Source organism: Oncorhynchus nerka, linkage group LG7 (assembly GCF_034236695.1).
Source record: "Oncorhynchus nerka isolate Pitt River linkage group LG7, Oner_Uvic_2.0, whole genome shotgun sequence".
NCBI classification, from domain to species: Eukaryota; Metazoa; Chordata; class Actinopteri; order Salmoniformes; family Salmonidae; genus Oncorhynchus; species Oncorhynchus nerka.
Window position 1 is genome coordinate 1,551,031 of NC_088402.1, and position 16,994 is coordinate 1,568,024.

General features: G+C 47.1%; 1 protein-coding gene across 1 annotated transcript in view; it reads left to right on the top strand.

Annotated features, from left to right (window-relative positions):
* Window positions 1-15,128, top strand: part of stk3 (serine/threonine kinase 3 (STE20 homolog, yeast)) — a 38,067-nt gene extending 22,939 nt beyond the window's left edge. Inside the window, exons 9-11 of the mRNA XM_065020095.1 lie at window positions 1,648-1,849; window positions 7,590-7,774; window positions 13,180-15,128. Of these exons, the coding sequence (XP_064876167.1) occupies window positions 1,648-1,849; window positions 7,590-7,774; window positions 13,180-13,338 (546 nt within the window). The 3' untranslated portion in view covers window positions 13,339-15,128. The remainder of the gene's footprint in view (window positions 1-1,647; window positions 1,850-7,589; window positions 7,775-13,179) is intronic.
* The last annotated feature ends 1,866 nt before the right edge of the window (window positions 15,129-16,994 follow it).

Consider the following 16,994-nt stretch of genomic DNA (forward strand, 5'->3'; position numbering starts at 1 on the left):
TACTTTCTGAAGGCCCTGGGCGGCAGCCTAGTGGTTAGAGGGGAGGGTGTGGATACTTTCTGAAGGCCCTGGGGCGGCAGGGTAGTGGTTAGAGGGGAGGGGTGTGGATACTTTCTGAAGGCCCTGGGGCGGCAGGGTAGTGGTTAGAGTGGAGGGGTGTGGATACTTTCTGAAGGCCCTGGGGCGGCAGGGTAGTGGTTAGAGTGGAGGGGCGGAAGGGTAGTGGTTAGAGTGGAGGGGCGGCAGGGTAGTGGTTAGAGGGGAGGGGCGGCAGCCTAGTGGTTAGAGTGGAGGGGCGGCAGCCTAGTGGTTAGAGTGGAGGGGCGGCAGCGTAGCCTAGTGGTTAGAGTGGAGGGGCGGCAGCGTAGCCTAGTGGTTAGAGTGGAGGGGCGGCAGCGTAGCCTAGTGGTTAGAGTGGAGGGGCGGCAGCGTAGCCTAGTGGTTAGAGTGGAGGGCGGCAGCGTAGCCTAGTGGTTAGAGTGGAGGGCTAGCGTAGCCTAGTGGTTAGAGTGGAGGGCGGCAGCGTAGCCTAGTGGTTAGAGTGGAGGGCGGCAGCGTAGCCTAGTGGTTAGAGTGGAGGGGCGGCAGCGTAGCCTAGTGGTTAGAGTGGAGGGCGGCAGCGTAGCCTAGTGGTTAGAGTGGAGGGCGGCAGCGTAGCCTAGTGGTTAGAGTGGAGGGGCGGCAGCGTAGACTAGTGGTTAGAGTGGAGGGGCGGCAGGTTAGCCTAGTGGTTAGAGTGGAGGGGCGGCAGCGCAGCCTAGTGGTTAGAGTGGAGGGGCGGCAGGGTAGCCTAGTGGTTAGAGTGGAGGGGCGGCAGCCTAGCCTAGTGGTTAGAGTGGAGGGGCGGCAGCCTAGCCTAGTGGTTAGAGTGGAGGGGCGGCAGCCTAGCCTAGTGGTTAGAGTGGAGGGGCGGCAGCCTAGCCTAGTGGTTAGAGTGGAGGGGCGGCAGCCTAGTGGTTAGAGTGGAGGGGCGGCAGGGTAGCCTAGTGGTTAGAGTGGAGGGGCGGCAGCGTAGACTAGTGGTTAGAGTGGAGGGGCGGCAGCGTAGCCTAGTGGTTAGAGTGGAGGGGCGGCAGCGTAGCCTAGTGGTTAGAGTGGAGGGCGGCAGCGTGGCCTAGTGGTTAGAGTGGAGGGGGCAGCGTAGCCTAGTGGTTAGAGTGGAGGGGCGGCAGCGCAGCCTAGTGGTTAGAGTGGAGGGGCGGCAGCGCAGCCTAGTGGTTAGAGTGGAGGGGCGGCAGGTTAGCCTAGTGGTTAGAGTGGAGGGGCGGCAGGTTAGCCTAGTGGTTAGAGTGGAGGGGCGGCAGGGTAGCCTAGTGGTTAGAGTGGAGGGGCGGCAGCGCAGCCTAGTGGTTAGAGTGGAGGGGCGGCAGGGTAGCCTAGTGGTTAGAGCATTGGACTAGTAACCGGAAGGTTGCGGAGTTCAAACCCCCGAGCTGACAAGGTACAAATCTGTCGTTCTGCCCCTGAACAGGCAGTTAAACCACTGTTCCTAGGCCATCATTGAAAATAAGAATTTGTTCTTAACTGACTTGCCTGGTTAAATAAAGGTAAAATAAAAAAAATGAATGAAGTCAGTAACCTTACTGTCCAACTGCTAAAAAGATCTTTATAAGATAGTTTGATTGACTGTCCTCTCTCTGTGTCCAGGAAGAGGAGGTGGAAGTGGACTCCCACACCATGGTGAAGTCTGGGTCAGAGGGGGCTGGCACCATGAGAGCTACCAGCACCATGAGTGACGGAGCTCAGACCATGATCGAGCACGGCAGTACCATGTTAGAGGCAGACCTGGGAACCATGGTCATCAATAGTGATGAGGAGGAGGAGGACAACGATGAAGGCTCAATGAGGAGTGAGTAGAGCTTGTCAGGATAGTACCGTAGGCTGTCACTAACATATTGTGGTCATTTAATGAGCTGTTCAGTACAGCTCTGACACATGATATTACATGGACAGACTTCAACAGGTAAACTTATATCTAATGTACATAAGTATTCAGACCTTTTTGCTATGAGACTGTAAATTGAGCTCAGGTGCATCCTGTTTCCATTGATCATCCTTGAGATGTTTCTACAACTTGATTGGAGTCCACCTGTGGTAAATTCAATTGATTGGACATGATTTGGAAAGGCACACACCTGTCTATATAAGGTCCCACAGTTGACAGTCCAAGGAACTGTCTAGATCTCCGAGATGGAAACTTTCAACACAATTAAAAGAGCGCAGTGGGCTCAATCACTGGGAAGTGGAGACAGTATACAACTACCAGGACTCTGCCCTGGGGCCCAGCCTCCAGTACTCTGCCCTGGGGCCCGGCCTCCAGTACTCTGCCCTGGGGCCCGGCCTCCAGTACTCTGCCCTGGGGCCCGGCCTCCAGTACTCTGCCCTGGGGCCCGGCCTCCAGTACTCTGCCCTGGGGCCCGGCCTCCAGTACTCTGCCCTGGGGCCCGGCCTCCAGTACTCTGCCCTGGGGCCCGGCCTCCAGTACTCTGCCCTGGGGCCGGGCCACCAGTACTCTGCCCTGGGGCCCGGCCTCCAGTACTCTGCCCTGGGGCCCGGCCTCCAGTACTCTGCCCTGGGGCCCGGCCTCCAGTACTCTGCCCTGGGGCCCGGCCTCCAGTACTCTGCCCTGGGGCCCGGCCTCCAGTACTCTGCCCTGGGGCCCAGCCTCCAGTACTCTGCCCTGGGGCCCAGCCTCCAGTACTCTGCCCTGGGGCCCAGCCTCCAGTACTCTGCCCTGGGGCCCAGCCTCCAGTACTCTGCCCTGGGGCCCAGCATCCAGTACTCTGCCCTGGGGCCCAGCCTCCAGTACTCTGCCCTGGGGCCCAGCCTCCAGTACTCTGCCTGCCAGAAGGACAACTGTCTCTACAGCGCTTCACCCATCTGGTCTTTATGGGACAGTGGCCAGGCCACTCCTGGGAAAATGTCATATGACCGCACGCCAGGAGTTGGCATCAAGTCAGGTGAAAGACGACTCAAAAGATTCTGTGTTCTGATGAGACAAATATGGAACTCTTTGGCCTGAATGCAAAGCACGATGTCTGGAGCAAACCAGGCTCATCACCTGTCTCATCACCTGTCTCATCACCTATTCTTACCGTGAAGCATGGGGGTTGAAGCATCATGCTATGGGAATGCTTTTCAGCAGCAGGGGCTGGGAGAAATACATTTACATTTACATTTAAGTCATTTAGCAGACGCTCTTATCCAGAGCGACTTACAAATTGGTGCGTTCACCTTATGACATCCAGTGGAACAGCCACTTTACAATAGTGCATCTAAATATTTTAAGGGGGGTGAGAAGGATTACTTTATCCTATCCTAGGTATTCCTTAAAGAGGTGGGGTTTCAGGTGTCTCCGGAAGGTGGTGATTGACTCCGCTGTCCTGGCGTCGTGAGGGAGTTTGTTCCACCATTGGGGGGCCAGAGCAGCGAACAGTTTTGACTGGGCTGAGCGGGAACTGTACTTCCTCAGTGGTAGGGAGGCGAGCAGGCCAGAGGTGGATGAACGCAGTGCCCTTGTTTGGGTGTAGGGCCTGATCAGAGCCTGGAGGTACTGAGGTGCCGTTCCCCTCACAGCTCCGTTGGCAAGCACCATGGTCTTGTAGCGGATGCGAGCTTCAACTGGAAGCCAGTGGAGGGAGCGGAGTGACGTGAGAGAACTTGGGAAGGTTGAACACCAGACGGGCTGCGGCGTTCTGGATGAGTTGTAGGGGTTTAATGGCACAGGCAGGGAGCCCAGCCAACAGCGAGTTGCAGTAACCAGACGGGAGATGACAAGTGCCTGGATTAGGACCTGCACCGCTTCCTGTGTGAGGCAGGGTCGTACTCTGCGGATGTTGTAAAGCATGAACCTACAGGAACGGGCCACCGCCTTGATGTTAGTTGAGAACGACAGGGTGTTGTCCAGGATCACGCCAAGGTTCTTAGCGCTCTGGGAGGAGGACACAATGGAGTTGTCAACCGTGATGGCGAGATCATGGAACGGGCAGTCCTTCCCCGGGAGGAAGAGCAGCTCCGTCTTGCCGAGGTTCAGCTTGAGGTGGTGATCCGTCATCCACACTGATATGTCTGCCAGACATGCAGAGATGCGATTCGCCACCTGGTCATCAGAAGGGGGAAAGGAGAAGATTAATTGTGTGTCGTCTGCATAGCAATGATAGGAGAGACCATGTGAGGTTATGACAGAGCCAAGTGACTTGGTGTATAGCGAGAATAGGAGAGGGCCTAGAACAGAGCCCTGGGGACGCCAGTGGTGAGAGCGCGTGGTGAGGAGACAGATTCTCGCCTCGCCACCTGGTAGGAGCGACCTGTCAGGTAGGACGCAATCCAAGCGTGGGCCACGCCAGAGATGCCCAACTCGGAGAGGGTGGAGAGGAGGATCTGATGGTTCACAGTATCGAAGGCAGCCGATAGGTCTAGAAGGATGAGAGCAGAGGAGAAAGAGTTAGCTTTAGCAGTGCGGAGCGGAGCTCCTCCGTGATACAGAGAAGAGCAGTCTCAGTTGAATGACTAGTCTTGAAACCTGACTGATTTGGATCAAGAAGGTCATTCTGAGAGAGATAGCGGGAGAGCTGGCCAAGGACGGCACGTTCAAGAGTTTTGGAGAGAAAAGAAAGAAGGGATTCTGGTCTGTAGTTGTTGACATCGGAGGGATCGAGTGTAGGTTTTTTCAGAAGGGGTGCAACTCTCGCTCTCTTGAAGACGGAAGGGACGTAGCCAGCGGTCAGGGATGAGTTGATGAGCGAGGTGAGGTAAGGGAGAAGGTCTCCGGAAATGGTCTGGAGAAGAGAGGAGGGGATAGGGTCAAGCGGGCAGGTTGTTGGGCGGCCGGCCGTCACAAGACGCAAGATTTCATCTGGAGAGAGAGGGGAGAAAGAGGTCAGAGCACAGGGTAGGGCAGTGTGAGCAGAACCAGCGGTGTCGTTTGACTTAGCAAACGAGGATCGGATGTCGTCGACCTTCTTTTCAAAATGGTTGACGAAGTCATCTGCAGAGAGGGGGAGGAGGATTCAGGAGGGAGGAGAAGGTGGCAAAGAGCTTCCTAGGGTTAGAGGCAGATGCTTGGAATTTAGAGTGGAAGAAAGTGGCTTTAGCAGCAGAGACAGAAGAGGAAAATGTAGAGAGGAGGGAGTGAAAGGATGCCAGGTCCGCAGGGAGGCGAGTTTTCCTCCATTTCCGCTCGGCTGCCCGGAGCCTTGTTCTGTGAGCTCGCAATGGGTCGTCGAGCCACGGAGCGGGAGGGGAGGACCGAGCCGGCCTGGAGGATAGGGGACATAGAGAGTCAAAGGATGCAGAAAGGGAGGAGAGGAGGGTTGAGGAGGCAGAATCAGGAGATAGGTTGGAGAAGGTTTGAGCAGAGGGAAGAGATGATAGGATGGAAGAGGAGAGAGTAGCGGGGGAGAGAGAGCGAAGGTTGGGACGGCGCGATACCATCCGAGTAGGGGCAGTGTGGGAAGTGTTGGATGAGAGGGAGGAAAAGGATACAAGGTAGTGGTCGGAGACTTGGAGGGGAGTTGCAATGAGGTTAGTGGAAGAACAGCATCTAGTAAAGATGAGGTCGAGCGTATTGCCTGCCTTGTGAGTAGGGGGAAGGTGAGAGGGTGAGGTCAAAAGAGGAGAGGAGTGGAAAGGAGGAGGCAGAGAGGAATGAGTCAAAGGTAGACGTGGGGAGGTTAAAGTCGCCCAGAACTGTGAGAGGTGTGAGCCGTCCTCAGGAAAGGAGCTTATCAAGGCATCAAGCTCATTGATGAACTCTCCGAGGGAACCTGGAGGGCGATAAATGATAAGGATGTTAAGCTTGAAAGGGCTGGTAACTGTGACAGCATGGAATTCAAAGGAGGCGATAGACAGATGGGTAAGGGGAAAGAGAGAATGACCACTTGGGAGAGATGAGGATCCCGGTGCCACCACCCCGCTGACCAGAAGCTCTCGGGGTGTGCGAGAACACGTGGGCGGACGAAGAGAGAGCAGTAGGAGTAGCAGTGTTATCTGTGGTGATCCATGTTTCCGTCAGTGCCAAGAAGTCGAGGGACTGGAGGGAGGCATAGGCTGAGATGAACTCTGCCTTGTTGGCCGCAGATCGGCAGTTCCAGAGGCTACCGGAGACCTGGAACTCCACGTGGGTCGTGCGCGCTGGGACCACCAGATTAGGGTGGCCGCGGCCACGCGGTGTGGAGCGTTTGTATGGTCTGTGCAGAGAGGAGAGAACAGGGATAGACAGACACATAGTTGACAGGCTACAGAAGAGGCTACGCTAATGCAAAGGAGATTGGAATGACAAGTGGACTACACGTCTCGAATGTTCAGAAAGTTAAGCTTACGTAGCAAGAATCTTATTGACTAAAATGATTAAAATGATACAGTACTGCTGAAGTAGGCTAGCTGGCAGTGGCTGCGTTGTTGACGTTGAGTGTGATAGTTTCTACAGTGCTGCTATTCGGGGGCTAGCTGGCTAGCTAGCAGTGTTGATTACGTTACGTTGCGTTAAAAGAACGACAATAGCTGGCTAGCTAACCTAGGAAATCGCTCTAGACTACACAATTATCTTTGATACAAAGACGGCTATGTAGCTAGCTATGTAGCTAGCTACGATCAAACAAATCAAACCGTTGTACTGTAATGAAATGAAATGAAAAATGTGATACTACCTGTGGAGCGAAGCGGAATGCGACCGGGTTGTTGAGTGAGGAAGTTCTATTCGGTAGACGTTGGCTAGCTGTTGGCTAAGCTAGCAGTGTCTCCTACGTTAAGGACGACAGATAGCTGGCTAGCTAACCTCGGTAAATTAAGATAATCACTCTAAGACTACACACTCTATACAATGTTTTGCACTTTTTCTGTCCAAATTGTATTTTGTTATAAGGAATATTTTTATTTTTATGTAGCCTATGGTTGTGATATGGAATGGGAAACGTGCTTTCCATTCCTGCTTCTTCTAGTGAAGAGTTGCGTGGTTTTAGCATTATCCCTGTGCTGCTTATGGTCGCTGATCCTTGATGAGAATCTTGCTTCAGAATGCAAACGACCGAAGCCCAGGCGAAGAAGAACATTCCAACAGGACAGTGACCCCAAGCATACAGCCACAAAGCAACATGGGAATGACTTGGCCCAGCCAAAACAACAGACTTGAATCCCATTGAAAATATGTGGAAAGACTTGAAGATGGCTTGAGGAAATGGGCAAGGAAGAATGGGAGGGAAAAAAATCGGAAGAAATTCACTCAAGAACTATCTTCCTAGGGAGTTTTTCCTAGCCACCGTGCTTCTACACCTGCATTGCTTGCTGTTTGGGGTTTTAGGCTGGTTTTCTGTACAGCACTTTGAGATATCAGCTGATGTATTTATAAAGCCCTTTTTAAATTTGATTGGTGGAGATTACAGCTTTGAGTTCAATCAAAGGTGCTTCCAGAAAGTATTGACTAGGGTGTGTGAATACTTATGTACATGAAATATGACTGAATATAACTTTGTGTAGGTGAGTGGGGGAAATCAATGTATTCCTTTTGGAATTGAGGCGGTAACATGTGGAATAAGTCAAGGGGTGTGAATACTTCATATAGTAGATGATGATGATGTTTCTTCTCTGCCCAGGACACCCCACTTCCCAGCAGGCCCTGAGACCCTCCTTCATGGACTACTTTGACAAGCAGGACTCTAAGGTCCAACAGGAGAGCTATAACCATAACCGGCAGCAGGAACCAGGCTATCACATCAGCCAGGCTAAGAACGTCTTCCCTGACAACTGGAAGGTTCCGCAGGACGGAGACTTTGACTTTGTGAGTTACACCTAATCACCCTTCCATGGAACAACATATAGAACCATCCATAGAACCTCATATAGAACCATCCATAGAACCACATGTAGAACCATCCATAGAACTACATATAGAACCATCCATAGAACTACATATAGAACCACATGTAGAACCATCCATAGAACTACATATAGAACCACATGTAGAACCATCCATAGAACTACATATAGAACCATCCATAGAACTACATAGATAACCATCCATGGAACTACATATAGAACCACATGTAGAACCAGAACTACACATCCATATAGAACTACATGTAGAACCATCCATAGAACCATAGAACTACCACCATATAGAACCACCCATAGAACCATCCATACATATAGAACCATCCATAGAACAATATATAGAACTATAGAACTATAGAACTACATATAGAACCATCCATGGAACTACATATAGAACCATCCATGGAACCACATATAGAACTACATATAGAACATAGAAACCATAGAACCATATAGAACCATCCATAGAACTACATATAGAACCATCCATAGAACTACATATAGAACCATCCATAGAACTACATATAGAACCATCCATAGAACTACATATAGAACCATCCATAGAACTACATATAGAACCACATGTAGAACCATCCATAGAACTACATATAGAACCATCCATAGAACTACATATAGAACCACATGTAGAACCATCCATAGAACTACATATAGAACCACATGTAGAACCATCCATAGAACTACATATAGAACCATCCATAGAACTACATATAGAACCATCCATAGAACTACATATAGAACCATCCATGGAAACCATCCATAGAACTACATATAGAACCACCCATAGAACTACATATAGAACCACCATCCATCCATAGAACTACATATAGAATCCACTACCATCCATAGAACTACATATAGAACCATCCATAGAACTACATGTAGAACCACCCATCCATAGAACTACATATAGAACCACATATAGAACCATAGAACTACATATAGAACCATCCATAGAACTACATATAGAACCATCCATAGAACTATATATAGAACCATCCATGGAACTACATATAGAACCATCCATAGAACTACATATAGAACCACCCATGGAACTACATATAGAACCATCCATAGAACTACATATAGAACCATCCATAGAACTACATATAGAACCATCCATAGAACTACATATAGAACCATCCATGGAACTACATATAGAACCATAGAACTACATATAGAACCATCCATGGAACTACATATAGAACCATCCATAGAACTACATCCATCCAGAACTACATATAGAACCATCCATAGAACTACATATAGAACTACATGTAGAACCACATATAGAACCATCCATAGAACTACATATAGAACCATCCATAGAACTATATATAGAACCACCCATAGAACTACATATAGAACCATCCATAGAACTACATATAGAACCATCCATAGAACTACATATAGAACCATCCATAGAACTACATATAGAACCATCCATAGAACTACATATAGAACCACATCCATATAGAACTATAGAACCATCCATGGAACTATATATAGAACCATCCATAGAACTACATAGAACCATCCATAGAACTACATATAGAACCATCCATAGAACTACATATAGAACCATCCATAGAACTACATATAGAACCATCCATAGAACTACATATAGAACCACATATAGAACCATCCATAGAACTACATATAGAACCACCATGGAACTACATATAGAACCATCCATAGAACTACATATAGAACCATCCATAGAACTACATATAGAACCATCCATAGAACTACATATAGAACTACATATAGAACCACATATAGAACCATCCATGGAACTACATATAGAACCATCCATAGAACTACATATAGAACCATCCATAGAACTACATATAGAACCATCCATAGAACTACATATAGAACCATATCCAAACCATATAGAACCCATAGAACTACATATAGAACCACATAGAACTACATATAGAACCATATAGAACCCATAGAACTACATATAGAACCATCCATGAACTACATCCATAGAACTACATATAGAACCATCCATAGAACTACATATAGAACCATCCATAGAACTACATATAGAACCATCCATAGAACCACATATAGAACCATCCATAGAACTACATATAGAACCATCCATAGAACTACATATAGAACCACCCATAGAACTACATATAGAACCATCCATAGAACTACATATAGAACCATCCATAGAACTACATATAGAACCATATAGAACCATCCATGGAACTACATATAGAACCATCCATAGAACTACATATAGAACCACATCCATAGAACTACATATAGAACCACATATAGAACCATCCATAGAACTACATATCCAGAACTACATATAGAACCATCCATAGAACTACATATAGAACCATCCATAGAACTACATATAGAACCATCCATGGAACTACATATAGAACCATCCATAGAACTACATATAGAACCATCCATAGAACTACATATAGAACCACCCATGGAACTACATATAGAACCATCCATGGAACTATAGAACCACCCATGGAACTACATATAGAACCATCCATAGAACTACATATAGAACCATCCATAGAACTACATATAGAACCATCCATAGAACTACATATAGAACTACATATAGAACCATCCATAGAACTACATATAGAACCATCCATAGAACTACATATAGAACCACCCATAGAACTACATATAGAACCATCCATGGAACTACATATAGAACCATCCATGGAACGACATATAGAACCATCCATAGAACTACATATAGAACCATCCATAGAACTACATATAGAACCATCCATAGAACTATATATAGAACCATCCATAGAACCACATATAGAACCATCCATGGAACTACATATAGAACCATCCATGGAACGACATATAGAACCATCCATGGAACTACATATAGAACTACATATAGAACCATCCATAGAACTACATATAGAACCATCCATAGAACTACATATAGAACCATCCATAGAACTACATATAGAACTACATATAGAACTACATATAGAACCACATATAGAACCATCCATGGAACTACATATAGAACCATCCATAGAACTACATATAGAACCATCCATAGATCTACATATAGAACCACATATTGAACCATCCATGGAACTACATATAGAACCATCCATAGAACTACATATAGAACTACCCATAGAACTACATATAGAACCATCCATAGAACTACATATAGAACCATCCATAGAACTACATATAGAACCATCCATAGAACTACATATAGAACCACATATAGACCCATCCATAGAACTACATATAGAACCATCCATAGAACTACATATAGAACCATCCATGGAACTACATATAGAACCATCCATGGAACGACATATAGAACCATCCATAGAACTACATGTAGAACCATCCATGGAACTACATATAGAACCGTCCATGGAACTACATATAGAACCGTCCATGGAACTACATATAGAACCATCCATATAACTACATATAGAACCATCCATAGAACTACATATAGAACCATCCATAGAACTACATATAGAACCACATATAGAACCATCCATAGAACTACATATAGAACCATCCATAGAACTATATATAGAACCACCCATAGAACTACATATAGAACCATCCATGGAACTACATATTGAAATACATATAGAACCACATATAGACCCATCCATAGAACTATATATAGAACCATCCATAGAACTACATATAGAACTACATATAGACCCATCCATAGAACTATATATAGAACCATCCATAGAACCACATATAGAACCATCCATGGAACTACATATAGAACCATCCATGGAACGACATATAGAACCATCCATGGAACTACATATAGAACCTTCCATAGAACTACATATAGAACCCATAGAACTACATATAGAACCATCCATAGAACTACATATAGAACCACCCATAGAACTACATATAGAACCACCCATAGAACGACATATAGAACCACCCATGGAACGACATATAGAACCACCCATGGAACTACATATAGAACCACCCATAGAATGACATATAGAACCACCCATGGAACTACATATAGAACCACCCATAGAACTACATATAGAACCATAATATAGAACCATCCATGGAACTACATATAGAACCAACCATAGAACAACACATGGAACCGTCCGTGGAGCGCCGTCTGGGACGGTCATTCTTGGTCTCAGGATGCTTTACTGTTGGCATGACACAGGACTAATGGTAGCGCTCACCTTGTCTTCTCCGGACAAGCTTTCTTCCGAATGACCCAAACAATGGGAAAGGGGATTCATTCAAGGGGACTTTACCCCAGTCCTCAGCAGTCCAATCCCTGTACCTTTTGAAGAATATCAGTCTGTGAATGATGGTTTTCATGGAGAGAAGTGGCTTCTTTGCTGCCCTTCTTGACACCAGGCCATCCTCCAAAAGTCTACGCCTCACTGTGCATGCAGATGCATTCACACCTGCCTGCTGCCATTCCTGAGCAAGCTCTGTACTGGTGGTGCCCCGATCCTGCAGCTGAATCAACTTTAGGAGACGGTCCTGGCGCTTGCTGGACCTTCTTGGGCGCCCTGAATCCTTCTTCACAACAATTGAACCGTTCTGCTTTAGGTTCTTGATGATCCGATAAACGGTTGATTTAGGTTCAATCTTACTGGCAGCAATATCCTTCCTGTGAAGCCCTTATTGTGCAAAGCAATGATGACGGCATGCGTTTCCTTTCAGGTTACCATGGTTGATAGAGGAAGAACAATGATGTCAAGCACCACCCTCCTTTTGAAGCTTCCAGTCTGTTATTCGAACTCAATCAGCATGACAGAGTGATCTCCAGCCTTGTCCTCGTCAACACTCACACCTGTGTTAACGAGAGAATCACTGACATGATGTCAGCTGGTCCTTTTGTGGCAGGGCTGAAATGCAGTGGAAATGTTTTTGGGGGATTCAGTTCATTTGCATGGCAAAGAGGAACTTTGCGATTAATGGCATTTCATCTGATCACTCGTCATAACATTCTGGAGTATATGCAAACTGCCATCATACAAACTGAGGCAGCAGACTTTGTGAAAATGTATATTTGTGTCATTCTCAAAACTTTTGGCCACGACTGTAGAACCGTCCGTGGAATTACATTTATAATCCCTATAGTAATTTAATCTCTGGGATCAGTAGTCATGTGATAGTCATGTGACTCTCTTTCCGTCCCTTGGTCTTTACTTCCTCTCTGACACAGGCTTTGCCGTGTTCTAAAGTTGCTTCTCTCCCTGTGTGTGTCTGTGTGTCCCTGTGTGTGTGTGTCTGTGTGTGTCTGCGTGTGTCTGTGTCCCTGCGTGTTCTCTGTCTAAGCAGCTGAAGAACCTTGACTTTGAGGAGCTGCAGCTGCGTCTGACGGCTCTGGACCCCATGATGGAGAGAGAGATCGAGGAGCTGCGCCAGCGCTACACCGCCAAGAGACAACCCATCCTCGACGCAATGGACGCCAAGAAACGCAGACAGCAGAACTTCTGAAGAGCCTGACCTGAGGAACACATTCTGACCTGGGCCCGTGTTCATACAGCGTCTCACATTCCAGAGTGCAGATCTAGGCTACGGTCCACTTTCCATGTAATCTTATTCCTTATGATCTAAAAGGCAGAACTGCTGAGGACCTTAGAGAAGGCATGGTGCTTTCTGTTAAGACCTGACCAAGGGAGAGGAGAGACCTGACAGCTCTCTGGAATTTAATTAAACTTGTGCTCCTTAATGTCCATTTTCTCATCACCACCCCAGTAGTCAGGATGACTCCAGTCCACACTATTTTCCCATTGCTCTGGACTAATGTAACAATTCTTAGCCTCCCCATCTGTTAATGATGAACCTGTAGGTAGCCTCCCTCTCTGTTAATGATGAACCTGTAGGTAGCCTCACATCTCTCTGTTAATGATGAACCTGTAGGTAGCCTCACATCTCTCTGTTAATGATGAACCTGTAGGTAGCCTCACATCTCTGTTAATGATGAACCTGTAGGTAGCCTCACATCTCTGTTAATGATGAACCTGTAGGTAGCCTCACATCCCAAAGTATAATTTTCCTAAAGATGTTTCTCCCCTTTTCAAAGCGTCCTTTGACTGATAAATACTAGCTGGGTTTCTCCTAGCTCTGCTACTGTTATCAGGCTCTTGGGGAAATTACCAGCAGTAATGGATAATAATATTAAAGTTACTTGTAGACTTTCTGCATTGTCATTTCAGAAAATGTCCAGAATATATCTGCAGTAATAGTGGAATGATAGTGTTTTACACAACCCAAAAAATGTTTGATTGACAACAACAGCCAGACTGGCTTGTGTTGTCAAGATGGGAAAACTGCACCCTCCCCCTCCCATCGGCGTCACTAAGAGGCGTGGTCATCTCCTCGAGCACAACCAACAATGGCAGACTGGGTAAAGCGCCCAATCACTCTTTCCTGGTTACCACAGTTCTACACTCTTTTCTGGTTACCACAGTTCTACACTCTTTCCTGGTTACCACAGTTCTACACTCTTTCCTGGTTACCACAGTTCTACACTCTTTCCTGGTTACCACAGTTTATTTTATTTTTACAGGGACAGTGCACATTAATCAACGTTTCAGTAAAAGTGCCGGTTTTAGCCAGCCGGCTAATTTTCAACCGCAGTCCCTGGGCAGGTTATTAAAAACAATTACAAGTTCTACACTCTTTCCTGGTTCCCACAGTTATACACTCTTTCCTGGTTACCACAGTTATACACTCTTTCCTGGTTACCACAGTTATACACTCTTTCCTCAATTCCTGTTTATGTGAGAACATATAGTTGGGAATCATTGTACCATCTAAATTGCTGTGAAATATATATTTTTAATAGCAAAAAATATAGTTTTTACAGCTAGTTGATGGATGAAATGTAAAGTAAAATAGTCTTACCACAATGCTCCAGGGAAATAGCTGTTGGAACACTCCACTATGGTAGAGGCAGCCAGACTGGTGGACGGTAGAGGAGGGGATCAATGGGAGCCCCGTGGTGTTTGTTTGATATTATCAGGATGTAATACTCTATATAACCCAGTTACGGAAAGCTGTGACGCTTTGTCCACGACCAAAGACTGTCTTAATGAGAACGAAAGAGCAATGAATCCACATGATCTGAGTGGACAGGCTCCTTTTCTAGGAACTAGATCTGAAAACCTAATGGAGGTGATGTGACCCCAATAGGAACTAAGCTGAGCAAAAATATAAACACAACATGTAAAGTGTTGGTTCCATGTTTCATGAGTTGAAATAAAAAAATCCCAGAAATGTTCTATACGCACAAAAATCTTATTTCTCTAAAAATGTTAGTGAACAAATGTGTTTACATCCCTGTTAGTGAGCATTTCTCCTTTGCCAAGATAATCCATCCACTTGACAGGTGTGGCATATCAAGAAGATGATTTAACAGCATGATCATTACACAGGTGCACTTTGTGCTGGGGATTTGTTTTGCCACTAAAATGTGCTGTTTTGTCACAACACAATGCCACAGATGTCTCAAGTTTTGAGAGCGCTTGCAATTGGCAAGCAGACTGCAGGAATGTCTACCAGAGCTGTTGCCAGGGAGTGTATTGTTAATTTCTCTACCGTAAGCCACCTCCGTCATTTTTGGGGGATAAATTGTCAGGACTGCATCGTGTGGGCGAGCAGTTTCCTGATGTCAACGTTGTGAACAGGAACGCGAAGCGAGGCGGCCATCAGAGACAAAGTAGAATCTCAATTCAACGACTCAGACACAAGAGGTATGTGGCAGGGTCTACAGTCAATCACGGACTACAAGAAGAAAACCAGCCCAGTCACGGACCAGGGATGTCTTGCTCCCAGGCAGACTAAATAACTTTTTTGCCCGCTTTGAGGAGAATACAGTGCCACTGACACGGCCTGCAACGAAAACATGCGGACTCTCCTTCACTGCAGCCGAGGTGAGTAAAACATTTAAACGTGTTAACCCTCGCAAGGCTGCAGGCCCAGACGGCATCCCCAGCCGCGCCCTCAGAGCATGCGCAAACCAGCTGGCTGGTGTGTTTACGGGCGTAATCAATCCCTATACCAGTCTGCTGTTCCCACATGCTTCAAGAGGGACACCATTGTTCCTGTTCCCAAGAAAGCTAAGGTAACTGAGCTAAACGACTACCGCCCCGTAGCACTCACTTCCGTCATCATGAAGTGCTTTGAGAGACTAGTCATGGACCATATCACCTCCACCCTACCTGACACCCTAGACCCACTCCAATTTGCTTACCGCCCAAATAGGTCCACAGACGATGCAATCTCAACCACACTGCCCTAACCCATCTGGACAAGAGGAATACCTATGTGAGAATGCTGTTCATCGACTACAGCTCGGCATTCAACACCATAGTACCCTCCAAGCTCGTCATCAAGCTCGAGACCCTGGGTCTCGACCCCGCCCTGTGCAACTGGGTACTGGACTTCCTGACGGGCCGCCCCCAGGTGGTGAGGGTAGGCAACAACATCTCCACCCCGCTGATCCTCAACACTGGGGCCCCACAAGGGTGCGTTCTGAGCCCACTCCTGTACTCCCTGTTCACCCACGACTGCGTGGCCACGCACGCCTCCAACTCAATCATCAAGTTTGCGGACGACACAACAGTGGTAGGCTTGATTACCAACAACGACGAGACGGCCTACAGGGAGGAGGTGAGGGCCCTCGGAGTGTGGTGTCAGGAAAATAACCTCACACTCAACGTCAACAAAACTAAGGAGATGATTGTGGACTTCAGGAAACAGCAGAGGGAACACCCCCCTATCCACATCGATGGAACAGTAGTGGAGAGGGTAGTAAGTTTTAAGTTCCTCGGCATACACATCACAGACAAACTGAATTGGTCCACTCACACTGACAGCGTCGTGAAGAAGGCGCAGCAGCGCCTCTTCAACCTCAGGAGGCTGAAGAAATTCGGCTTGTCACCAAAAGCACTCACAAACTTCTACAGATGCACAATCGAGAGCATCCTGGCGGGCTGTATCACCGCCTGGTACGGCAACTGCTCCGCCCTCAACCGTAAGGCTCTCCAGAGGGTAGTGAGGTCTGCACAACGCATCACCGGGGGCAAACTACCTGCCCTCCAGGACACCTACACCACCCGATGTTACAGGAAGGCCATAAAGATCAT